The sequence below is a fragment of the Anguilla rostrata genome, chromosome 6, assembly GCF_018555375.3.
Source record: "Anguilla rostrata isolate EN2019 chromosome 6, ASM1855537v3, whole genome shotgun sequence".
Taxonomy (NCBI): domain Eukaryota; kingdom Metazoa; phylum Chordata; class Actinopteri; order Anguilliformes; family Anguillidae; genus Anguilla; species Anguilla rostrata.
Genome location: NC_057938.1, coordinates 7,983,552 through 8,011,539, shown reverse-complemented (window position 1 = coordinate 8,011,539; position 27,988 = coordinate 7,983,552). Strand labels below are relative to the sequence as shown.

At 40.8% G+C, this 27,988-nt stretch overlaps 1 protein-coding gene across 3 annotated transcripts in view; it reads left to right on the top strand.

The window, feature by feature from the left end:
* Positions 1-27,988, top strand: part of dmbx1a (diencephalon/mesencephalon homeobox 1a) — a 33,129-nt gene that overhangs the window by 201 nt on the left and 4,940 nt on the right. Inside the window, exons 1-2 of one of the 3 annotated variants that reach the window (XM_064338102.1) lie at positions 10,830-11,482; positions 12,540-12,649. In XM_064338102.1, the coding sequence (XP_064194172.1) occupies positions 11,416-11,482; positions 12,540-12,649 (177 nt within the window). In that variant the 5' untranslated portion in view covers positions 10,830-11,415. Of the gene's footprint in view, positions 1-10,829; positions 11,483-12,539; positions 12,650-22,920; positions 23,156-27,988 lie in introns of those variants that run through there. The other 2 variants (XM_064338103.1, XM_064338104.1) reach the window with 2 other exon arrangements.

Here is a 27,988-nt window from a genome sequence, read left to right as displayed (position 1 = left end):
TTGAGAACGTTGAAGGAATTAAATATTTTAAAACTGAACCGCGCACTAGTAAAGCCCCCCCCCCCCCCCAATTTTTAAATAACAAATACCCAGCTTCAATATTCTAGCCCAACAACAGGTGGAAGTAGGCTAGTGACTCTACAAATAAACAACCGAAACCAACGGAAGATCTAGTGAGCTACTTTTAATTTATTACACTAAGTAAAACAAATCACTGATGTAATGTCCGATTAAACCAAGCCAGCTACTTGTATAAAACATTTCTCTTTGCTTGCACCAGTAGTAATGTTAAACGTTGCAAAAGTTTTTTTTTTTTTTTCAGAGCTTTGTGATAACCTTGCTATTAGCTAGCGTTAGCTAGCGAGCTATCATTTATATACCTGCTAGCCAGAAAATGGCTAATGTGTTAGTTAAGAAGTGAACTGTTAGCTATTGCTGTTATTACATAGATAGATTTGGCAGTTTAATTCCTATTCAAATTAGTCATTAAATGTCCTTATCTTTCACAGAAAAGTAGTCTAAGCCAAATAAGAGTCAAAGGAAAATCGACTCATTCTTCTGCCTGCAACTCGTCGACTACTAAATCAGTATTAATGTAGATTCCCTAATATAAACATGTCACAAAATGGAAAAATATTGTGATCCCTTGCCTCCATGCACATGGAAAATGTATGTTGTTGAAGGTGAGAAAATCTAGTATAATCTGCTGGTGTGAAAACATGTTTCTCTGCTTCGCTGAGCACAGCGTTCATCTGTTCATGTTTTGCCCAGAGTATGGGGTTAATAGAGATTAGAGGCCATCAAGTGGAGCCCACACTGGGTCTAATGCCCAATGTTTATCCAGGACTTAAGAAGACTTTTCAGAAGAGTTAAGACCTAAGATGCTGTAGGATACCTTTCGGGGGCAGGCTGCAATATTGTTTTCTAATTTTACCGATGTGTGTCCTTATTCAGCGCAAACTATCTGGCAAAGCATGGCAGAATACACTTGTGGCAGAAAAGCCTCTGCAAAACATTTTATTTATTTATTTTTTCATGAAAATAAGTATTTTATTTATTTAAATATGTTTGAAATACCAATAATCAATATGATAAATAAAAATAACCGAGTACAGCGAGTTTCCCAATGAAATATATTCAAGATATTATTCATTCGGTGTTTGATTTTTCCATATTCATACTGTAGGCAGGGTTGGTGTGTGTCGCCTGTTTTTTTCCCCCCATCATTTTCTTTGCATGATAAGTAGCTTTTCAGTATACATTGTGAAATATGGGCCATATATTAATGTTTTGAGAAATATCTGAGAGCATAAAATTCCACTCCATAAAATTGAGAGCTCAGTAAATAAATAAATTAATATGATATTAAATACGATAATGAGGTTAAGTGGTTTGGCATTTCATATTGATATTTTCAGGAGGATGCAAATTAATAACAGCAGATCCAATTCCATTTCCATTTGAGAAGTGTATCCAATATTTTATGCCACCCCATTAAAGAAAAGTGATTTGAACATCAAACAGTACCTTAAAAGGGCATAGTATCTCATTCTTATGGTTCAGAACTTACCCTAAGTGATACAGTGTATGGAGTCACCAGTGGGTTTCACTTCTTATTTTCAATTCAAATGAAAACATTATCCAAAACATTCCTATATTATTTTAACAAAAGTGAAATTGTTTGAGATTGGAATGTCTAATAGCACAGAAAATCATCAACTCTAGAGTATAGAAGATGTAGGCTATTTGATGAGCCTTTTTTTCTTGTTTGAAATTTATTAATTTCAGTACCAATTCAAATCTTCAATGTGAACAGTCAGGTTTAGTAGTTGTGTGTTGTAATAAGCTGAATATTGTTGTGCAGTGATACAGGCATGTGACACATCTGAACATTTTTTTGATCATATACTGCAGAAACAAAACATCTGAAATATCCATTATACCAAGAACACTGCTGGATTGAGAGCAACTGTATTGTATATAATGTACAAACTAATTATAAAGGATTATATTCATACACGTACACTTTATTCTGTATATTTATAAGGTTGTCTGATACAGTATATGTGATCTGAAGTTGTATGGAGTCATATTGGAAATTAGTTATGTTGTCAAATGAGCCATATATACGATGCTTAAAATCCTCTTGGTAGAAGTGTGCAACTGCCAAAAAACAGCATGTAGGTTAACAGCTATATTTCTAAAGAGGGTGTAAATCACATTACAATACAGGCTTACAGCTACATAACAGAAATACAATGTTATGCATGCATTTTCCCTCCGTTCAATTTCATATCAAGGACTTTTTTTTAGATTCTAGTAGAACTTCACCCTCATATAACCTGCTGCCTCTGTGGATGTGAATTCTCCCTTACCTTCATTCAATCCCCCCCCCCTGTGCTTTTCCACGCACCAGTCAGCCCAACAGCTGGTGCTCAGAACTGGGCCCTGCCCTTGAAATAAAGCCCCAGGCTGTGTGGGAGTGACCAGGCCTCACCGGCTGATCGGCCCACCCCCCTAGACAGCCCTCATCAAGACAGCAGCTCCAACAAATCAATCTTCTCCTGACAGTTCATTTAGACTGAATTAATTTGGAATTAGAAGCCATTACAACAATTGGCAGCCACCTCTATTCCCAGAACGCGCGCTGTTATCCCTTCCTGAGAGCTAGCAGCCTTTGCATTGACCAGATAAGGCTTTTCCACTGCAGGCGTAAAGCTGAATAAGTGATTTGATTTTTAGTTTAACAAAGTCATCATTGCTGTTAATCAACTAAAAGTGTGTGTAAGGGATTTTTCTGCTTTTCCCCCCCTGTGCCTCAGTGGAGACCAAATCTGTTTTTAACGGGGCCATAAGCTCCATTGACTCTGTCTGTCTAAGTCAAATGGTGAAAATTCTACCCAGGACGAAATATTCCTGTTTATTGTTTGTGGTGGGTTTTGTTGGGCAAATTATTGTTAAAATTGAGGTAACAGCTTACATTTCACGGTCATTGTACACACAAAAGCAAAATCACTTTTTACATCTTCCAGTGTTGACTGTCCTCCAGTGTCCTTGTGTGTGAGGATGGAAGTAAATATTTAACAAAGTAGGCTATATTGAGACACAGTGGTAGAAATTTATTTGATTCATTTATTTGATCATGATTTGATTTCATTTTATTGTTAAATTTTATTATTTAATTGAAGCTGAATGTGTGTGTGTGTGTGTGTGTGTGTGTGTGGCATTTGGCATTGGGAGTGTATGGTTTGATGTTCCAAAAAGACCTTTCAGCTGGAGGAAGAGCTGCAGGATTGAAGAACCCTGCAGCTCAGAGGAATGTGTCAATGGTTCAGCTGCCCTGTTTGCCTCCTCTCTGGCCTTCTATAGTGTCTTCTTGTTTAGAGGCTAAGCCCTGTGCTCTGGCCATTTGGATAAAGGAGGTGGAGCCCATTATTCCTCAAAATCCAGTGCATTACAGATGATTCAGTGAGCTCAGGGGTCAGGATCTGAGAGGGAGCCCGTGCACTTTGAGCCACTGCACTGGACTGGTCATACAGGCTCATGCTGGCCTTATTTGCCCACTGACTTCTGGAACAAAGGTCACATCTCAAATTCACACACAGAGCTAAACTAAGTTAAACTCTTATGAGAATGAGTGAAGCTATTGCTAAAAAAACTTACATATGTATATATAAAATGCAATATAGGGCATTGTGTTGCTTGTTCTGGGTCCCTGTCCAGAACTGTGTTCAATTGAACTCAGCTGGAGGTACAATTGTATTTGGATGGATTTTGCCCCTGACTGACAGCATAAGCAATTTGGGGAGAGCTCGGCTGGATGGTGACCTCACCACCCAGATGGGACAGAATGGCCCTGGCCACGCGAGGTGTCCTACCACTGCCCCCTGGCTGGAGGTCAGGGGAATGCAGGCCAGGTGGTTACATCTGGCCCCTAAATGGGCAGAGGGTGAGAGGACGCACAGATATGCTATGGAGGGCAAACACTGCCGAGAACATCCCAGCAGCACGGAGAGACGCGTTTTAACACTTAAGCAGCGAATGTGGAGCCTGCGTTTCACCTCTCAGAGTCAAGGGCACTGATGGCCAGCCAAAACCCTTCCCTGTAACGAGCACAAAAGCATCCTCTTCTGCTGTGCCTTCAAAGGGAATACACGGCCAACTAATCAATCTCCCTGGGTTAATTGTTTTACAGAATACATTTAGTTATGCAAGCATAAATAGGAAAAATGTATATTGCACACACACACACACACACACACACACACACTGTATATATACGTTCCATTCAAAATATATACATATACAAAAAAAATGTAATCTAGATGAATTATCTTCTAGATTACTAAATATTCTAACTGCAACTGCAACACTAGGAAAGTGTTCTAGTCCCTAGAAACTGTTCATGGACCATGATTAGGCAGGGGGAGGGGTTTTCTGAGTCGGTCAGGACCGTAATGCAGGCCCATTGTGATGCGTCCCTGCTCTGGAAGTCCAGTCTGCTGCTCCTCCCCACTTCCCTCTGAGGACTCCCTGACTTGTGGCCCGGCGTGTCCCTCTCTGACCAGGACGCCGAGAGGCACCGAGATACCTTTCTAAGGAGCTTAGCGCTCCGCGGCTAACTTAATCCCTTTCTAACGGCATCCGGAGGATTCCCCGTGCCCGTGAATGAGGGGGAGGGCGGGGCCCGCTCTGAATATCTCCGTGCCCACATTGCAGCCACGCGAAATCTGAATATCTGAGCCGCCCGCGCGGCTGAGCCCTGGCAAGCCGGGCGCGGGAATTAGGGTAGCGCCAGGCTACTCTGAAAATCCCCGCTCCCACCTCCCTTCTCCTCTCTCCCTCACACCCTTTACCGCACGTCCTCACGGGGCGGGGAGGCTGATCGTATGAGTGACAGCTGCAGGAGAGGGAGATGGATCGCGTTGCCGGTGGAGTGGTAAGATTCTTTCAAATAAATCAATATGCAAAGCGTCGGTGAGCTTCAGCAGCCTGCATGCCAAGTTTGCCACCTTCATAATTCATGCACATCTGGTTGATGAGCACTCACACAGATGAGAGCTGATTGTGGTACAGGAAGTAGGTGAGATCAGTTAAAGGTGAACTTTTGGTGACAAAGTAATTGCCATTGGTTTGTAAATCCTGGTGCTGAAATTTTTTTAATCAGATTTTTCAGAAACTTGAGATTGACTTACACTGAAAAAATAAATATGTTCCATGTACTTAAAAATCTTCCCGTGATCCAACTGAAGGAAAAGCAGTGTATTTTAATAGTGAATAGTTTTATTAAATTTTAAAAAATTCAAATTCAAGCTGTGAAGATGACTGTGTATGGAATGCAAAGTCAGGACAGAGGCATTTATACTCCCGAGTTTGGCATACACACAGACTTCACTGTGCTCAACTTGAACTAGTTTGGCGTTCGCCAGTGTAGGGTCATTGACGTCATTACCCAGCAGGTTTGGATACTGACGGTCTGATGAGCATGAAAGAAGAGAAGGTTTGGAATTGGAAGAAAGAAGAAGAGAGAATGAGAAAGTGAGAGAGAGAGCCCACATCTAACAAGTCTTCCTCAGATACATTTTTTTTTTTAGTCAGCCTGGGTACGAATGTGGCGAAAGACAAACAGAACAGCTCATAGACGTGGCGAAAGAGCGTGACCCTCACACTTCATCTAGAGCCCAAGGTAAATATTAACACTGACACCCTCTTGTAAAAAGAAATCTGGATTTGTGAAGAGGAGGGGGGGGGATGAGGGGACGGTGTGCCATGGGGAAGGTTCCTCTGCCCGGAGGAGGTAAAGCCGTCTTTCCCAAACACTTTCCCCCTGCTGACGTGCTCCTTTGGCACCTCATCGAGGGGACGTCGCGATGGCGGACTCAGGGTCAGGGTCCCTCCTGAGGTGTCTGCCTTTCGCTCGTAAAGTCTGGCTGAAAAGGACTTAGCAGTGCGAGAGGTCCTGGAAATGGGACACACGCGGACTCTGGAGAGCCCTTGACACAGCCCACTGTTTGCCTTTGATCTGTTTACATGATCTCTCTCTCATATGGAGGAGCTGCTATGTCAGCTCTGACCTGTACTGCAATGGAAGTGTACACTGCTGTTATATTTTCTGTTATTTACACACACACAAACACACGCATGCATGCACGCACACAACACACGTGTGTGTGTGAGATAGAGACACACAGGAAGAGGACAGCCTGTCAGTGGGGCTCAGGGGCCCAGCACTCAGGGGAAGTTCATGGTGGGTATTTTCGTGAAGGTGTCACATTCTATCATGGCCCCGATAATGGACTTAACACACTCTACACATGGGCTTAGGAACAGGAGGATGTATATGAGGAATGTAAAAAAAGAAAAATTTAAGGCAAGACTGGACTCGATACCAATGTACAGCCATTTCTAATTCACACAGTGGACAAACAATACACTTGAGAATGAGAAAATCTATATCTTTTAAATCTACATCGTTCTGCTACACAGTGTACGCGCCTTGTGAAAGTGTTCAGGACAAGTGATGCCTCACATAACATAATCTTTTGAGAACTTATACACAGTAAAGCTTAGCACCAGAGTGGAGTGAACACATGCAGGCTCAGGCACATTATAAACAGTGTGTCGGCACTGAAGTGCACATTGAGTCTACATGAAAACTATTTCTTGGGCTTCATTCTCACAACCAGCTCAAAGTATCAGGTTGTCTAAGATCAGAGCTGATAACCCCCCTTCCCTGTTCCTCCATTCTTCCCCCTCTCCCTCTCTTTTTCTATAATTTCCTGCCTTGCTTTCACACAGTCTTCCTGACTGACCTGTTGACTTTAACAGTTTGCTGAATATAATGACTGTTATTCCTGTCCAGAAAACATTTACAAAGTCTATTTCATTATGAAAGTCAGCAGAAGTACTGTATTATCAGTGTAGACACCAGATGTATGAAGAATTATTATAGGAATCACAAACATCCAGATGAAAGCGTCAATATGATTCTTCAGTAAATAGGCCATACTACTTAGTACGTGCTACCAAGTACATACTACATAGCAAATACTACTTAGTGCATACTACCTGGTACATACTACAGAATACACACTACTTAGTACATACTACGTAGTACATACTATGTAGTATGTACTGCCTAGTGTGTACTATGTTCTAAAAGCATATTATGGCTCTATAACATATAGGTCATTGTTAAACACAGCTTTAAAAAGCAAATTACCTGTTGTTAAACTGCACTGATATTGACGTCATTGTAAAATAATCATTTAATGCACTGATATCTCAACAATAGCAGTGCCAGTGATTATAATGATACAAATCTGGAATCTTTGGCATTTAATATGGCTTCCGTGTTAAGCCACACCCACTTCCAGTTTACGCCACTCCCACTTGCTGTTTTTATATGAATGCAAATACAAATAATTTTTTGGTTGAACAAATACAGATACAAATACAAATAGTGGCCTCTTCCTCCATCCCTCGTAAACACAATGTAATTTTTGCCCAAAACAATTTTCTGTTCTGTGCTGGGCTGTTATGGGCACTTGCTTAACTTTTGGCCGGACCAAAACCTACAGGGACACGGGCACATGTGTAACTCCCCAACGTGTGCCAGGAGTCCTTCCCCAGTGCCTGTGGCCCCCTCCCCAAGTGCTTAGGAGCGCCCGAGACTCAGGAAGAGGGGGCGGCGGGGAACGATTGGTGGGTTTAATTCACTCTAGGAAGCATTAAGTGAAAATTAATTTATGGGAAATGTGGGTATTGGGGTTAATCTGCCCCCAGAGTGGCAGGGTTGGGATTTGGGGGGGAAGGAGTGGTAGTAGGGGGGCAGAAGGGGGGTGGTCAGGGTGGGAAGCGATGATATCTCTGAAACAGCCAGCTCCTGTTCAGCTCTCTCAGCTGCCTGCATGGTAAGCATGGCCATGTTTTTAATGGGGGATGTGCAAAATAAGTGATATAAATCTCTCAGTTTTCCAATTTCTGCTTTAAGATATTCTCGTTACCAGTGTTTTTAGATTTAGGATTCAAATTTGTATATTTTTGGATATTATCAAGAATTTTTTTTTTTAATATAGTACGGTTGGAATGGATGATGGTTGGATTCAGGTAATCATCACCACCACCGTGGGCTGGGCTCTGTAGACATAAAAGGCTCAGAGAAACGGAGAATCTGGCCATTTAGGATCTGTGGAAATATATTAATTGGAATTCAATTTATTGTGGGGGTGGGAAGTGAGGGGATAAAATATCCACTCTTTAAATTTCTTCAGGCACCATGTCAGTTTTTCAGATGCCTTCCTCTTGACTCCAAGCAGACTTAGATACACTTGTCACATATTCTAATGATTAATACCAAAGCACCGTTCGGCGAATGGATCCAGACTTTATTTGAGGAAGTCAATTTGCGCACGCAGGCATTTTTCAATTTCCAGCGCAAGCCTTTCAAGTCATTTGGATGAGTGTTTAATAAGGCAGAGTTAAGAGGATCATGTTCAGTTTCGGGTGGGGTGGGGTTGGGTATTGGGCTGAGGGTGGTGAGCCTAATAGGGACCAAGAAAATAATATTCCCCCCACTGCCAGGATTTATTAAATAAATGCGTTTATTAACTCAGAACTGAACACAGGAATTGGCTGAGGGGTGAGCCAGAGCTGCTGCATGGGGTCCTCTGAAATATTGGTCATCAATTTTCTTAAATGTTCTAACAGCTAATGACTTTTGCATAAGCGCCAAAACACCTACATATATGACATGAATGAGTTTGAGATCAACATACAATTAACCGTCTATATGATTACTTTCAGCTTCTTTCCATCCATAGCCAGAAAGAGCCACTCGAGATGACTGGTGCACAATTGGCTGGGAAATCAGGGGAATGAAGTCATAGCCAGTTCCTCTGGCAGAATTAGAGTACGCAGCGGTGATCATCATACAGGTCTCAGAGGGACTCCATACCTCATGCTGAGGAACTTTCCGGACAGCGCTGCCTGCCCCCATTAGCGCCTATGTAAAGTTTTTGATGTTCCGTGCTGTGAAGAAGGTGCCTGGGATCCGCGAGCTTCTGCTCGGGCCCCTCTGAGCAGCCAGCAAAGCAGATTAACTGCCTCTCTGAGCGCCCTTCCTTCAATCTGCCTCCTCAACTTAAAGCAAACCCGCCGCCCAGCCCGCGCTCCAGCCAAGAGCCTAACCCACGAAGCACCACCCTTCACCGCCCCATTGGCTCCCGGCCCCACGCGTCCTCTCCCATTGGCTGCCGGGCTCACGCGTCCTCTTTTTTACGGCTAGCCACTTTCCCCGAGCCGATTTTCCGCGATCTAGAGATCAGCCCCTTCCGCCTGCACTTTATTTGCCAACAAGAAGGCGGCCGGGCCGACCCCGTCTCGCCGCGCCCGGGGTTCTTAACGGCGCCTTTAATCCGCCAACTTTGAAGTGGCGCACCCCGGCAAAATGCCCTCAATCAATTATGAATGTAATTATCACCTGATACGATATTGGAGGTTTCAGAGGCCAGGTAAGTGATGGAAGATTGAGGAGCCCAAATCAGTTTCAGCAGTGGCTCTCGAGTAGCAGAGGAGGAGAATAATCAGAAGGAGTGGGGAGGGAAATTTAAAATGATTATATAGATCCGTGTCACCGCAGTGTACCCCGGAAATGGAAACAGATTATTCCTGGCCTCATTTAACGGGCCTTGGCATTTAAGTAGCTTCTTCATGAGAAAAATACATAGCAGTTTATATATCTATGTATACACACATATGCATAAACATATGCATAAATATCCATATGTATTTGTATGTACATTTATAGAGAGTAAGGGAGTAGGATGCTACCTGACTGATTCTGATCTGCCTCATCGGTAAAACAAAGTGACTGCTTACATGCCCATTCACAAGTCAGAAGTTCCTCCTTCCCCAAGTGTCCTCTCCCTGAGTTTCCCACATCACCCCCCTCATTACAGTGCATCTGCCATGGCAGTGGCGAATATCAGCTCAGGGGAGAGCAGTGTGACACTGATCGGCCTCCTCGGTCCACGCTCAGGCGAATAGCGCAGGCCGAGGAGAGCTATATCCCAGGCTCTCCTTCCTCAGGAAGAGTCAGGAGCGCGAGACGAACCGTATTCCCGCCAGTGACCATGCAAACACAAGGGAGGGGCTGACCCTGATGCAGCATGCAAGACGGCTCTGCCACTGTTAGGCTCAGACCTGCACTGAGATTCAGCACACCATCTGTGCCCTAATGATGAATCATTATAGTGTGAACTGCTGCTTAAAACTTCAAAGGCCTCAATACCAATTATGCAGCTCTAATGTTAGCTTTTTTTGCCAGCCGTGACACAATCAAGGGTTCTCTCTACCATATTTATAGGTTGACAGCCATGGCCTTGAACATTTAATAGAAGTAGAAGAAATTTGACAGACTTGGCGAAAGACTTAGAAAGACATGGGGCCCTGAGACCACACAAACAACATTCACTTTACCCAAAGAAATGAGAATCAAATAGAAAAATCTAATGGTGAACCCCCTTAGATTGGTGACCTACAAACCCAAACCAGCCAAAATTGGAGTGAAGCTTACCTTAGTCTGAAGCCCTGGGCTTACAGTGGGAAAAGCTCTCAGGCTACAGCCCCTTTGTCATTGCTTAAGTTTCCGGCTACAGGCTTAGAGGCTTTTTCTCCCAGAAGCAAGTTCCAAATCATTGCCCCATCGATCACCTCCATTCAGAAAGTCCCCCCGGTCCACCTGCGATTCGCCGTTTAGCCCATTTTTCCTCGGCCCAATCGAGTGCAGAGATACAGTACAAATCAATAGCGGGGTCATGGCAGTGGGGGTCAGAGGTCAAGGGGGGCCCTTGACAAACGTGTCAAGCCAGTCTTGGCTGTGAGCGGCGGTGGGGTCGCTGCGGGGGCTACAGTGGTAACAAAGCAAATTTGCCGCCATTGATCGGGCGGGCGGGCGTATTGGAGAGGGAGAAGGTGAGGACATATCAGATCAGCTTCATAACCCAAGAGGACGGGGTTTATAGAGCTTTACCGGCAACACGTCCAACCGAATGGAAGCGTGACACCCGAAACACTGACTAACGCCTCTCCCTGAGGGACACGGCCTGGCCTGGGTCAACACAAACCCCTTGGCGGGAGACATTCCTCATTTTTGAGATTCGGGGAAGAAACTGGGACTTGATTTTGAAAAGCCAATATGGCTGCTTCCCACTGAAGGAGTTTTTGGCTGGAGAGTAAACTAAAGTTTGTTTCCTGTACTTTCATGTGAAGAGGAGATTCAACTACTTCTGAAACCTAAAGCAATCTGAAGTGAATTTTTTTCTGGTGAAAGAAAATGAGACGACTCCAAATGTGCCATGCTGGAGGTGTAAAGAATATGATCAAAGAAAAAGGCATTTTGTAAGTGAATTGTTGATGGAGTCTATAAACCAGCATGTGGGACAGAAAATGGCACATTTCATTGCATGGCTTAACCCCACAGGTAAGACAAAAATCTAATGCAATAACCCCTGTAACAGCATTGCAAATGCCTGACTACACACTGGGCACATTATGCTTCATGTTATTTTTGATGCTACATCTTTATTTTGTCCTTAATTTTGCTTGGTTTTTCCTAAGGTTCGATTGTAACGTGCACTAAGAGAAAGCCTGTGTAATGTATGTAAAAATAGGGGCACTGTGTGACCCATAAGCTCTCATATAATATGTCCTATATAATACTGTGATTATACATTAAATCAATGTTTAGCAGTATTTGAGAGAATAAAATCGGTTTATTACTTTAAGAGGCTTTAAATAATATTGCAGCTAATTTTAGCAAGGAGCTGCTCTTCAAACAGTCTTGCCCAGAGTAGTTTAGAATGTTGTTTTTGGGTTAGTAAGAGGCTCTAAATTGCATATGTTTCAGGGTTTAACTACAGTTCAATCTCAAATGCAAAGAGACCAAACAGAATAGATGACGGGCTGGATTTATGGGCAGTCAATTTTACTCCCTTCTTTTTTATTTACCTTTGCTCCAGGTTGGTCTATTCCTAAAATTAGACTTGAAGTGCTTTTATTTTTTAACTAATCTTCCTGAAAAACTCAAGGGTTCCCAGAGATAACTAAACTTTGATGTGTGGCCCAGTGTGTAGAGAAGAGGATTTGTAACCAGAAGGCTGCAAGTTTGAACCCTATGTATGGGACACAGCTGTTCCACATTTCTAAGGATACTGCAATGAAGCAGGATTGTTTGAATTCTTCAGGTATATAAATGTGTATAAATATGAAAAATATGCACGGCGTAAGCTACTCTGTATATCAGCTTCAGATAAATAATTAATAGATGTGTCCTTTCCTGATATTTAAGCAGGTGTTCTCATGGGCTGGTAACAGGCTCATTGCACCATGCATGCATGCAGTTGTGAGTGTACCCATCTGTGTTGGCATCAATTAGCTACTCCTGCAGCAGGCACAGTTTCACCAGAACGCTTTCCCAGCATTAATCCCATACCAGCAATCTTTCGCTGTAATCTTCCCAGTAGCCTCTTTCCATCCAGGAATCGGCCGTCTTTCCTCGAAGGACCCCGGGACAGAAAGGAGGGAAAGGAGGGGGAGAGGAGAGCCGTTTAGCAGCCTGGACAGAGTGAGTGACATCTTCATGAGAGGGGTAATTATCACCGCTGTTCCCTGAGAGAGGCCAGTCACTCCCCTCTGCGTCGGAGAGCTGTCTGATTAAACAGTGTTTTTGTTAAGTGATGATGATAGGGAAGCCCCCTGCTGACTCTGCGCACACACACACACACACACACACAGGCACGCACACACACACAAACACACACACACATACGCATATACACACCCGCACACACGCACACACTCGTCCAGGCACACCAAAGTGCTGCACTGGAATAGATTTCTGGAAATCTAGGATGGCCTGCCATACGGACCCTCCCCTGTGGCTCCAGGCCTAGATGGGCGGGGCCATACTGGACGGGCCACAAAAAAAATCAGCATAAATTTATATCTATGACCCCAACCCATATTTAACCACATCTCATATTTAATTGTTTTGGAAAAAGTTCATGACTTGTTACAATCTCACACAGCCTTTAATTCTCAAAGATCTTCTGTGAAAATATGTGACAACTGGAATGTTTACCATTTAAGTTTGGTTTCGGGAAAATAACCATTGTAGAAGACTGCTTCATTAAACCCAACACAACCAGCAAACAGGTTGAATTACGTGAGTTCACAATCATTCGGGGTGTGGAGGAATAAGAGCAATTAAGTAATCGCCATCAAATTCAATTTATAATTACGTATCTATGCCTTTCATAATTAAGTATTGCATGTACTGTTACTTAATGTAATTCTTAACTGGTCGATGCCGCGTTAAAAAAAACAAATAAAGAAGCCAAAACCTGTTTGGTAGGCGGAAATCCATTCGCAATTAAAATGGAAATTTAATAACCCCATGGTGGTCGTGAATCAAGCCGCTAATCAATTGATCATTAAGGACAAATAGGTAAACAAACAGGTCCATTAATCCCCAGGCTGCCTCCTCTCCTGCTGGGAGGTGAAGGGGTGGGGGGTAGGGGGGTGTTGGGGGATTAGCGGTGGGGGGGGGGGACCATAACAGGAGTAACCTCGCTCGTTCACGGGCGGGGGTGGGGGTGGGGGTGGGCGTGGGGGCGGGCTGCACGCCGTTCTGGCCCCACTGTGTGGGACCTGCCCACCTCTTTACATGGCCAGTTGGGCCCAGCAAGACTCCTTTCACTGCCGGGGGCTGGTGGGGGAGAGAGGCGGGCGCCCCAGGGAAGCGGGAGGGACGGGGGGGTTGGGGGGTTACCTTAGCGGCATGGGCAAGCGAGGACACGGTGAAGCTACCACAACGGCGGTAAAGGGAGCATCTGTCGGGAGCTGTGTGTCTGTGCCTGCGCGGTGTGTGGGTTTGCTTGTGTGCGTGTGCGAGCGCGTGCACATATGTGCCTTCGCATTTGTGCGAATGTGCGTGTGTGTGTGCGAGTGTAACGTGTGTGTTAGTGTGTGTGCGAGTGTAACGTGTGTGTTAGTGTGTGTATGGGCGAGTGTACGTGTGTTAGTGCATGTTTCTTTTTTTATTTATTTGCACATTGTTAGAAAAACAGGACATAGCACAAAGTGAAAAATGCATAATAACAATAAAATAAATATGAACATAGACTTATATGGCACTTGGCCCTCATCAATAAATAGGGAGTTGTGAAGTGCTGCTATCATGCAGCTGCTATGCCAACACATCCTTCAGACAGCATCTGCTGGGACCTGCAACGATACCCTGTAATATCATAATTAGCCATTCTCTTTTAAATGGCAATTTTTAAACAAGCCAAAGATATATATTCAATTAATATGCCGATAATTGGCTGGAATCTGTAAAGCTGAACAGCTCTCTTGTGTTTTTTACTTATGGGACAATCTATTTGGTACAGATTACTTTCTTGTTAAAAAACAAAACAACTCATGGATATTGGCAGGAAAATCCACAGATAGAAGGCAAAGAAAGAGACACTCCTAGCTCATTAAGCCTGAATAGCTCTTAGTGATTTATTGACCATTCATGAGACAGAAACACTGGGCTGTTAGGGGAAAAAGCACACACAATCACACAAAAGAAAACGATTTCCCCTCCAGTAAGTCATTCCTGTTTAGGTTTTACCTGCTCAATTCATTTCGCTGCAGACGATGCTGGCTGATGTTCAATCCCTGCTAATAATGTATGTTAATGAGAAGTAGATAAAGCATTTCTTAGCTTGCCAGCTAATGCTTAAAATCATTAAAGTGAAATAGTTGGAAAACTGGCTTACTGAGGTCCCTGATCAAATCCAGAGCAACTCAACTTTCAAATGTTCAGACAACTCAGATGGTACATAAAAATGTCTAGCCACTTGATGTGCACGTTGCAGGAAGCTACACGCTCGTCTGGTCCTTCAGTAGCACCAGTTGTCTGAGAAAACCAATCCCTGTCAAGATGAAAACTTCCTGAAATACCTTCAATCAGAGTAGCCTTGCTGGAACATTACACTTCTGTCTAGAAACTTAGCCTGTACGTGACCAAAACTTTCTTCACATAAACTCGTAGTAGTCAAACTTATGGCAAAGGGTGACTGGATTCCTTTTCAGTTTGTTCAATTGTCTTATCGTGCTGTATGTCACAAGGAGAGAGAATGCACAATAGGGTACACAGGTGCCTGTACTGTGCATCAGCATGGTATGGCCACTTGTGCTAAAGTTCTACTTAGCTGTTAGATTGCGCTTTAGTTCACTTCCACCTGAAAGATCTTGTGGTTCACTTTGTTAATCTCCTTCATGGTAGCATGGAAAGTGCACAGCACTGCTCAAACTTTTGGAAAACTCTTTTATTCACCTTGGATCCTCTGCAGAGCCCAAAGAGTACTTAGTGATTTCATTGTAAAGCTGGTTCAACTCCAGTTATTTGAAGTATGTGCGCAAGTTACGTGCTCCACTCACCCCCCCCACCCCCGCCCCCCCCAACACCCCCACCCCCCCACCCACATCCTCTCCAGTGGCTGTAAGTGGCTGAAATAACCCCCCGAAAAAACAATCAGTCTAGCAATGCCAGTATCTCCCTGCCTCTGTCCATCCCCTTGCATAAGCTTCTGTAATGAGCCACTAATCACCCGGTCACTGATGAGATTCCACAGTCCGTTTATCCCCCTAATTACCGCACATTAGAGACGGCCAGCAGGGGGCAGGCTGGATTATTGATCTCCACGCATCGCGCTCAATAGTCATCCTGAAAATCAACAAGTAAACAATTTATCAGGTTTTCCCTTCGCATAAACCTTAGTGCTGAGGATAATGAGGCTGGTGCAGAGTCTGTGTGTGTGCGCTTCTGGTAGTGGATGTTTTTTTTTTCATTAAGTACATCAGATGTGTATTTATGTATCATGCTAGGGTAATTTTAATATAGAAGAATCATCTTTGCGACAGTTAGTCCACCATCTGGCTAAAGATGATGAACTAATTGATGCCCCACATTTCTCTGCATGGAAAGCCTGGAAGAGATCAGTAATAGTCCAAGGTGGAAATTTTGGTTCAGAAAATAAAATAATAAATCCTGCCCAGTATTTTGGTCCAATCACCTGGATTTGCTAATTAACACAATTCTTCAGCCAGGAGGTAGAATTAATTAGTGAAATCAGCTGGCTGAGTTGATGGGAGGAAGAGACACTTGATGGAACTTTTACTTTCTGACTCCTGGACTTTCCACCTCTGACTGCGGTACATGCAGCTTAAATGACTGGAGTCAGATTATGGGGCTGGAACATGCCAAACTTGTGATGCAGAGCTTTTTGCTGATGCTGGTGCTGACTGACTCTTCAGACTTACAACATTCCTTCTCTCGCTATTGAGCGTTGAACATCGCGCTGTCGGAATGGTGGTTGTTGCAATGTATGCAAAAATATTCCCCTCTCATCAGCTGTGATGCATCTCTCGCATCACCTCAGGATGGACACCAGTAAATTGAGCAGCCACACAATTTCCTTCGTGTCTGTCCTTGTTTTATGTTCTCTTTGAGGGCTTTGCGGCACTTCTTTTTCCAACTGGAGGTGGAAGCCTGTCAGAAGTTGTTAGTTTCTCTGGAGAACTTACCCCTTTGGATCTTTGCTTTGGTTCTGACCCAAATCCACACAGTCCCCCCCCCCCCCCACCTTCTCTTGTTTTTCCTTTCTCTTTTTTATTTTTGAACTGACGGTGGATTAGCAGCGAGGGGCTTTGTTTAGATAAAGCGAGGGATTAGGGAAGATTTGCCCCCATAACGTTGTGTGTTGATGAGGCTTTTATCCCACTATGTTGGTAGAGCTGTGTTGCATCTGGATTAGGCCGGTACAATGGAGCCCCTTGTGTTGGGGATCGAGCCGAAGGGGTGAAAAAGACAGAGGGATTGGGGAAAGAGAGGGAGAGCAGAGAAAAGAGAGAGAGAGTGAAGAGAAGGAGAAAGTGCTGGAAGAGCAGGGGAAAGAGTAAAAAAGGAGTTTTAGACCGAGTGGAAACTACAACCCTTATGGAAGAAGACCGTCAATCAGGTCTCACTTGTAGTTCTAAAAGAGTCCAGAGATACTAGCATAGATTGTACTTGTGCAGTTCCAGCCCGTGTTCAAACTAACTGCAGTGTACTTTGTCCTCAACTATGTCTTAATTTGAGCATGTGTGTTCTTTTATATATGTTAAACAACGAGAGGTTTGTAGTTACAATATGTGTTGCTAAAAATATGTAATAACCAAACAAAAAATATTTTCTTGAATTTGCCTTTTGAACTTTGAGAAACAAGCTTATCACAAAACACATCAGGCTGTGTGAGAAACAAACTGTGAGACTTCCGTTCATTACTCAAATTTACCGACAGAAGTACAATGCAGGTGCTGTAATGATCTTCAGCTTCGCTGCAGATCATCTCAGCACATCCCTGGGTTTGCTGCCCTTAATTATGCAGACCTCTCTGACTCATCCTTAAAACAGCCAGTCACAGCTAAAGCTCACAATCACTGCAGTATTCGGGGGACCCATGAGCAAAAGGAGAATTTGAGGATACGCAAAAGAGGTGTCAGAGGGCAAACAGCCAAGTCTGTTTCCAGTGATTTTACATACATTTGCCTACACACAGTATCTCTCCAGACCCTGTCCAGTACACACAGAAGTAAACTAAAATGAATCAAAACATTATTTTCAATGAGAGATATTTCACAAAGACTTTTCACAATTTTGACTAAAGTGAAAGCATTTTGAAAATGTAAAATAAGTTTTATTACAGATCAACGCTAATAAGGGTTTATGATACACTTAATTTTTGTGTATGTGGTAAATATATGAACAGATCTGACAGTAAATTCTATGTTTACAACTATAACAACAGTTTAAAACTCTCTCTTTCCACCCACACACTTGGTCTACTGTCAAACTCGCTACACTGTTTACTCAGTTTTGAAGTATCAATAATGCATTGATCGACACAAGCTTGTGACATGCTGATGTGAACCATACATATAAGAAGTCAAAGTGTAGCTGAGATGCATGGCTCCCTGTTGAGTTGTAACATGTCAAATATGGACCACAAGAGAGTTTATGACAAAATGGATGCAATATCACTCTGTAGAATTGTTTCCCTACAATTGCCCCTGGTCCTGACATAAATAAAATATCTAGAGTTGTATGGCATTTCATCTACAAGCTGACAACTGAATGGTTTTGATCTACGATGCTTTAGATTTATGTATTTTAAAAATAGTGTTGCATAGTATCAATGAGGGCAGCGAAGCCACATGAGAAATATATTAGATGTGTGGAGTTAATACAAGTTGTCATTATGTAAGAAAATTGCATTTTGTCAGTATCTCACAGGTGGAAAAAACGTTTTATATGTTATGACATTTAATCAATGAGTATATACTTTTGTGAATATATAACTGAATATAAACATAGTAAGAGAGTTTGAATCCTAACTTTGATATTACTGATATTAATGTTACTTGTATTTCATTTATTTTTACTCCTACAAACATTGCTAAACAATCGCCATCATGATTCTAATTATCATTATCTTCATCATCAATATCATCATCAATTATTGCATCAAAAACTACCTTGTTAAACTAATAATCAATTTGGCAAAAGAGCCTTCTACTTAAATTCCATAATCTTTTAATCAATTGTACAGATTACACGTGTTTCTCTGTCTGAACACAATATAAACAAAAAGGTATATAGATAGACTGGTGTATTGACATTCATGCATCCTTGTTTGTGCGTTCGTGCGTGTGTACATAGAATATTATGTACGTGTGCTTGAGAGAGAGAGAGAGAGAGAGAGATTTAAAACAGAATTGACATTGCAAGTAGGTAAAAACTTTCTGTGCAGAGATTTACGTGAGAAATATCGGGATATTGTCATGAATAAAAGGATTTGAGAGGAATCAGAGGAAGGTGTTGAAGCTTAAGAGAATGGAGGCTGGCCCCTTTAAAGCAGGTATCTAATTCGGAGAAGGTGGGGAAAAAAACTGTTTAAGATGAAGGCTGTGCTAATAACATGTCCAGGAGATGGCTCCTGGCAAATTGCTTTGTTATTCTTGTCAAAAAGCTCCCCAGAAAGCAGTCAATTTTAAACCATACATCAAAATGATTAATTGCCCTTAAATGAGCAGATGCTGGAATACCCTTGAATGGAGTCTGAAAGGCTACAGCTTTTTGGATTGCAAACGTAATGTATTCATGAAGTTGCAGAAACATCATTAGGACTATTAATTAGCTATTAGCGACCAACATTCACTGTCTCCGAGGTATTTATTTATTTATTTATTAGGATTTTCCCCCTCTCTAATCCGATAAAATGATAACATTTTATTTCGATGTTTTCCGTGTAAATAAAACTGAGGGCACTTTTGGGACTACATTACGGCAAACGTTTCGACGTAGGCTATAAAGCCAAACCATAAATAGTTAGAGTTTAACCAAACCGAGGAGTATTTTCATTGCTTATTAGACTGTTTTGCATAATATATTTAAAAGAAAGAAGAAATGCCACAACATTTGCGCATAAGTCACGTCTCGTTTGCCATGGAGAAGATGAATGGACAAAGTTTTTAAGCCGTGAAAATGCGTTAGTTTTCAGATACGATGGAAAGCAAAAATAATGAATCACATTTCCATACGATTTATCGTGTTCGAACAAAAGAAAATAACCAAATAAGTTGATTGCAGTGGGTAGATATAATGCGATGTATGATATATGCCTATGTCACTGAAAATTAATATGAGAAAGCAAAATACATCGAAGGGGGGCGTACTGGTGGCAGCGCTAAAATCAATCTTAATAGGAACCTCTCCTGACACTTGCGTTTAAATCCTTCAGATGCGCTGGACATTAGTCCGCATTAAGTCCCGCAGAAAGCAGCTTTAAGGAAGAGGGGCTGAGAAGAATTCCTTCTCGCTTTAATTGCTTTAGAAACGGTTCCCACAAAGAGACATTGGCCAGATTTACCTCCCGTTTAAGTTCTTATTTCCATCGGTTCACAAGTTAATCCTCTTTCTCTCCCAGACCCAGTTACCGGGTGATATATCAGGGTGACAAAAGGCGGAGAAGGACGCAGGACTAGTCGGGATGCATAACGAACTTCCCAAATAAAATAATAATATGAAGCGTTCGTTTGCTATGACAAAGATTAAATTAATGCCCATGGGAGAGTCAAATAAATTATATAACATGTTGTTTCCCAAACTTTATGTGCTGAAAGTAAAAAAATAATAATAATAAAAAAGTATATCACAATTGTTTGTATTGCGAGGTAATATAGGCGACACAAATAAAGTTAGACTTCATTTATATACGTGTGGCCTAGTAGTTATTAATTCAAGAAATTACTGATAGTATTTTAACAATGAGCAATTATTCTTTATACATTAACATACCTGTAACTTTTATTGTGTAAATAAACATCACAATTTTAGCCTAAATGTTTACTGTCTGGATGCTTTATTTATACTGATTAAGGCTGAATTTAGTTGAAGAGTTTCTTTAGATTTTGTCCACCCCCCCCCCCCCCCCCCCACTTGATTTTCATAAAAATATATTTACTTTATATACCTATATTAATTCACCCTTTGTCCAGGAACTGAATTCCATATGATTAATAATAATAATAATAATAATAATAATAATAATAATTATTATTATTATTATTTCGGAATTGTATTTAACTTAGGTAGATTTGACCTAACAGTTATTTTGAACTTCTTGTTTAATGAATAATCGTTTTAATAAAAGGCTAACCGTTTTCAGGTTTAAATCTATGAATATGAAGAACGAGAAGAGCGAAGGTGCAGTTCACAGTTACATGCCTGAACTCGAATCCACAAAGTTAGAGAGACAGTTATGATCAGCCCCCCCCCCCAACACACACACACACACGTCAGACACTTATGCTCTCTCTCTCTCTCTCTCTCTCTCTCTCTCTCACACACACACACACACACACACCTGTAAAACATAATTGCAAGAATTGCTTATGTAGTCTCATTCAATAGATTATTAACTTGCCACTGTCTACTCACGTAATATAGGATACATGCGCTAAAATCAATTAATTAGAAATTAGATCTGGAAAAACAAGAAAAACTTGGCAAAATCATATTTTGTCAACATAGACACATTTAGAGTTTGCAGAAGTTTGTAGAAGGGACATAAGGACACATGGGGTGAAATGCACTCTTTTGCCATTACATGTTTTGTGTAGCGTATAAATTTGGTTTTTAAAAACATGACCAAAGACAGAATAGCCTATACGTCTTCGGATTTTCACCCAGACTCTTTTTCGAAGAATTTAAACAAAATATGCAAGCTTTACGTGAAAAGGCTACTTTTCGCTGTCCTTAATTCCAACCTAAACGGTTTTGCTCCGGGAGAAGAAATCTTTTCTAAAAACCCTTCAAGAAGAGAAGGGCATTATTGTTTTAATCCTCTTACCAGCAGTCATTTTAAGACAGGTTTTTTTGGAAGCTGAAATGGCGTCTTGTCTCCCCAATCCTATCCTAAATCCTTCGGGGCCGGGAAAGATTCTAAAGGCAGTACCCTGGCATCTATTAACGATCTCTCTAAAGGTTTTCCCCAGCGCGTTCTCCTGCAATGGCATGACAAAGCCGAAAAGCAAATAAACCGAGCGCGTGAGTTATTCAACTTAGCATAGACCAAAGACCTGGATCCATGTAACTACCCAAAAGCAATATATGCATATATGCATTATACCTTACTACCTGGGGGTTACCCGAATGAAAAAAAGTAAAATAAAAGAACAGTCGGATAATTCGTTAATTAAAAATAAACCCAATAGCCCTTCATTTCTTAATTTGGTTTTATCTGACGTTGGAAATCAAGACGCAAAAGAAAAAGTGTATGCACAATTCAGCCTATTAAAAACTTGAATTTCATATTTTTAAATAGTGCTGATACCACTGCGCATGGTTCTTAAGTCTTAAGTATACCAAATTGAAGTTATACACAGAATAAATTGCAAAAACACTTGTAACCTGATAAGTTATTTATGTGGGATTGTGACAGAAATTGCATTACACTCGTGCTAATTGTAGCCATTTGACTGGAAACCATAAACCAAGAAGTACACACAAAATTTCGAGTGTTTATTTACTTTAGCAGAGTACAAAAGAGTCCAGCTGGGACCATATGTACTTTGTAAGAATTGGTTTATCAAATTTTTGCTGTGCATGAATTCTGAACAGGTCCAAACTTTTGGTTTATGGCCAGTGAATTTGTGTACGTTTTCTGTAAAATATCTGAAAATAAGAGGAGAAAATACTATTAATGAATAAAAATGACTATATTATTAACCTCACCTTTATAACTGTTAAGAATCAAATAATTTGCAATATCACTATTCAATTTTTGTTTCAATAGAAACAAATGTACCTAAACTGTTCGTGATGACAGAGATCTTTCCGAAGTATAAGCTACACAGTAAACTAATGATGGATTACTTGTTTAAAAACGAATTATATTTTATTTCTGTTAACCCTAAAATTTTTTTTTTTTTGGTTATTTATTTATTTATTTATTTAGTTATGAAACACTTTTTCGGTTTAACTGTGTTAATCTTCTTCTTACATAAGCGTCAAGTTGATTTATTCATTTGACCATGTCAGATCATAAATACGTTTAGTTTCTTTTGTGAAATCCCTTGACAGTATTTACAAACAGTTGGTTTGAAGAAGTAAGGTGGAGGCACGGAGGAGAAGCTCGAGATGTGAGAAAAAAAAATGTCCCACGCGTTTGATTGACACAGAAAAGGACCACTGGAAAGCTTACATGACTCCACGAGGGGCTCTTTAAAATGCTTCCTCAATCCATGGCCCGGTAGATGGCAGCTTCTTCGAAACTGTGCAATACCATTAACCACTGGAAAGCGCATAGAGAAGCGAAGAGAACATACTGCAGCGGGCGCAAGAGGGTTGGACTTTGTTGGCGTTCTGAAGCAAATTAAGTGAAAATACTGAGGAAAATCAAGACAGAGAACTCACTGACTTTGTGAAACATTGGACGCACGAATTCAGGATACACAATACGCTTTACAACCTTTAGGGCTTGGGGAAAGAAGCCTCCGAGAGGTAAGAACTTTGAAATCGTTTTTTTTTAAGGGAACATTTAGCGTAGCCTATCGTAGTAACCTTAACCTTAATGTAACTACTTTTGTGGCAAGCTTAACTCAGAGATCTGTATAATACGAACACTTTTATGTTCTCACAGCCAAATTTTGCACGCCCATTAGATATAAGTTTTAACTGATCGTGGTATCACGAAGTTCCAGTATCAGCCACTGCCTGTGGTGGGTAATACTGTATTTATAATATTTAGTGTGGACTGAGCTAAATGCAATGTAACGTTGAAAAAAATATTCTTCTGAACGGTTCTTCCGTTCTGCCCACTCGAAAATAGGACCGTGTTCAAGTGGACGGAGAAAATGTTGTATAAAACGATTTCATACGTATTTATGTGCCAACGTCAAATAATTTTAAAAGTTAGCATGGAGAGAGTTGGGACATAGGTTATCTCCGCAAACCACTAGCTGGAAAAATGTCAGATGTTTCTCACACTGTCCAAACACATAATCCCATAATACCGACCAAGGTCATATTTTCAAAATGTTTTGCAAGATGCCTCGCGACAAAATATTTGAAATCATTGAACACACATTAAGTTATTGAAATTTCTGCCGTCAATCACGTGCATGCGCAACATTGCGGTACTGCTAATGTGTATTCTAACAGTGTGCCTAAGGTTGTTGTGTTATATATGAATTATATTATATAAATATATAAATAAATTATATAAATACTTTCTCGTTACTATGACATGGCTTCATTACGGCCTTGGTGATTACGTAAGTTGCTGTCAGTTTGGCTCCGGTCGGTATTTGAGCACGAGGTAGTTGTTCACCTCAAGGTAATGGCCCGACGGCAAAGGACAATAACCAAGCATTTTTTCCTTTAAAAAAATATATTATTAGGGATTATTTATTGCTCATAAATTAACTTCGGTAACTGTATCAATGAGGATGACAGGCGTTTGTTTTGATCGAGATGAAGATGACATTTGCCCTCTCCCCTAGGAAAACACTAATCAAACACTTGTCTGGCAACTTGACAGTTAAGAATACAAATACGAGTGATGCTGCAGGGAGCAGATTGCCGCTTACCATACCCTTTGCGAGTCGCCTTGAGGCAATGGGGCCCCTAACAGTAGGCTAACATTTTTCTAATTTAGCTGGATAAAAGGGTTGCACTGTAAATTCATGGCAATTTACATAATGACGTTTTGATAATCATTCAGCACTCTGTAGCCTACAGCCACCGGGGCACACAGACACTGCCTTGAACAAGGGTGGCTGGATAAATGGACAACAATACCAGAAAGACACGTTATTCATCTAATGTACCAATTTGTTCTCTTTACTAATGTCACATAAATTGTTTCCCTCTTTTTTCCGATTTAATCAACACTCCATCGCTATCTGTCATAAAACAATGTACCGTTTAAAAATTAGTTATCGCGTTTTTTTGGTAGGCTGTTGTTAAATCTGCATTGTGTGAAACAAATGCACGCGCGCGCACACACACGCACACACACAGAAAAGCACAGTGTAATGGGCAAACTGTACGTCCATGTCAGCGCTGATGATAAATGACGAACTCCGCAGTCGAAACCTATTTGCACCTCCATTAGATGGAGACCCAAATGGGGATCAACATGCATATTTTACTGCGGAGGTCCCATACATCTCAGCCATACACAGCCCTAGGGCGATGGGATAGGGGACCGCGAGAAAGAGAGGGAGAAGCGGCCCCATTCAACTCAAGTACTTAGGGAGCAAAGTAAACGTTTAGCAAAGCACCTTCTGTCCCGGCGAATTAAGCTATTCCCTCTTGCACCACGATCACATTTATCAGACATTGCTGTGACTTAATAGGTTAGAAATGGCCACTGCGGGTGTCATTTACACAGATCTCTTTATTATATAGCAATAATATATATTTTATATGTGCACTGCCGTACTGAGAGATTTTTAATGCCTCAGAGTAACCTACTGTGAAATATTCACGTCTGTTTATGTATCAGGAGAGAGGTTAAGAACGGTGCCTATACCTACATGTTTTTACGGCTATTTCCTGAAATTTTATTCCATTGTTTTTTGCGTTATTTAAAATGGGTACATTGTACATTCTAATGGACATTATTAACTACATTAAAAATGTTTGCCCAATTTATTTGTCATTAAGCGGTGTGACATGACTCACATCTCGCTGTGACGATCAGTGAGATTATGCATCCAATTTTACCGAAAATATTCGGAAAAGCAGCAAATGAACGAAGGTTTTCAGTTTATATTAGCATATCAAATAGATCTATATTATGTCAAATAGAGGTTCTCCCGTTTAAGCTACTTAAACGTATGTCCTGACATTAATGTCCTGAATTTTCACTTTATTTATTTTTAAAGGAAAGAGTACCATGACAAAGTGTTCATTATTTGACCGTATAAGTAGTACATATAGTAGGCCTGGTTTGCTGTGGCATAGATAATACTAATAATAATAATAATAATAACAACAACAACAACAACAACCACAACAATAATGGTAATAATAATAGAAAGAAAACACTTTGAAAAGAATGTAAAAATACAAAGTTATTTGGAAACATTTAATTGGAAACAACTTATTCAGCTTCCTGTGTTCACACGGTCTACTGATTTGCAGCGTAGTCTGTTTTTCTTAGTGTACTTGTTTCCCTGCGTATATTTGTTTAAAATGAATTACCACTTATTGCCTTCCTTGATCACGTGACTTGTGATTCCCTGCCTTTACCGACACATATATTTTGTTTAACTCAGTTGCATACATGGCTAATATATTGTGGCAGTATAAACACAAGGCGTCCGCCCGCAGGACACAGGTGAAAAGCAGCGTATTTTGCGAATAAATGTATACCCATGTATACCCATATATGTGTATTGTTTTGTACACTTGCATCCAAACAACACTGTAAATGAACACAGAACAATTATACACACCTACTATGTGAAGGGAGGGAAATATTGATATTAACACCGCTTGAACATAATTATGGGCATATAGGTCAAAAACTTATATATAATTCCCTCAGCTGGGACACTTATAATGTACCTAAAAAATATAAACCTATTAAACATAAACAATGATCTGGTATGCTTTATTCCTTTTGATGCAAAAATGATAATAATTTTAAAATATCCATTCAAAGCAAGAACTGAAGAAATATTTCCCTGCTGTAAAAATACCAAGACGGTCTTTTAAATAGTGAAACGGTGCATAATGTAAAAGCGAACTGATTGAATGCCTACATTTTCTACAACTATTCAACACTGTAAAAAATATAAAGGTCTTTGTAAAATTAAAAATCTTGCTTTCCCATCTAGCCTAATTATTTGTACATGAAGATAAACATTAATTGGTGCTTCATTTAAAAACAAAATTCCTAGACACCACACGTGCTCGGGAAGATAAGTTCATTTTCCAAAAGTTGAAGTATGTGAAGTATGCATAGGTTACTTTCAAAGGACCATATAGGCCTGTAATAACCTACGGACCCCATATCGCACTGTTAGGCCTACATTTTGTTCACACGATGTTTGCAATTTTATTAGCTTTGCTAAATTGGTAGCTTACATCGAGAAAAAAAGAAAAGAAAAAGTAAAGCAAAAACATTTGGAATATTTTTACGCAAATGTTTATTTTGTCATACCGGTTTACCTATTGCATTTCGTGAGCTTTGTTTTGTCTGTTGTATTTGCGATTGAGCCCTTTTTATACTTTTCCATACTGGAATAATGCTTCTGATTTGCAGAAAACAAAACCATTTTCCTTCTGTTTCGCTTGAAAATATTTAAATATAGAATCTTTTCGGTTTCCACTAACGTGGGGCGCGCGCACACAGCGCGTGTACGTGTGTGCGCTACGTTAGTGTAGCCAAGCGTGAAATATCAACTTATATATTTTATACTAGCCTATCTTTTGTTCTATTTTCATATCATAGGAAAATGTTCTTTTTACTTGTACGATCTGTTGTCATAATAATCGTCATGTCACAATTTTTTCTATTCAAAGCAGTAAGAAGAGCGACTTAACTTATTGTCCAGCACACTTTCAGACCATAGGCTAGTGAAGATAAACCCAACTTACTGCGTTGGTTTCATTGAACAGACTTGACCAGTAGCCTACCAAACTCAAATTGTAGTGCAATTTGTGAAATTGTGGTGCAATTTAAAAATATTATCTATTTAATTAATGCTATGATTCTCTGCTATATTTTCGATGTGGCCTATAGCCTAACTGCAATCGCCTGGGAATGGAGTGATTAAATTAATTCATAAAGCATTAGTCATGCCACATTAAATTAAATAGAGAAAATTATCCCAATTAGAGTCCTGTATTATAATTAATAGCTTAAACGGATCAATAATTGGATGTTAACAGATAATGGCTTTGTCTGAAAGAAGATTTAAGCTCTATTTTGCTCTCAGACAGGGTTGTCTCATGAATCTAGTTGCGCCTAAACGAAGTGTTATTAGCTGATTCAACTGTAAGGACAACAACAGGGGGGTTTCAGCAACCCTATAGCTTGGTGACTATTAGAGCTGCTCATTCAATTTAGGGCAGAAGGCGGAGAATATTTTTACAGGTCAACAGCATAACCCTTAAGAGCAGTACATGAAGGCGAACTCGTCGGGAACTGGTTATTGCGGATAGCCTGTGCCTTGAATATTCGTTGCAAGCGAAAGGGGTTATATAAATGTGGTAGATTAGCCTACCGTTGCCTGCCTCGTCTGACAGCGGACTCCACGAAGATACTTCGCATAGAAATAATAATGATGGCCTCATAATGTAAAAATAAAAGGTCATTCA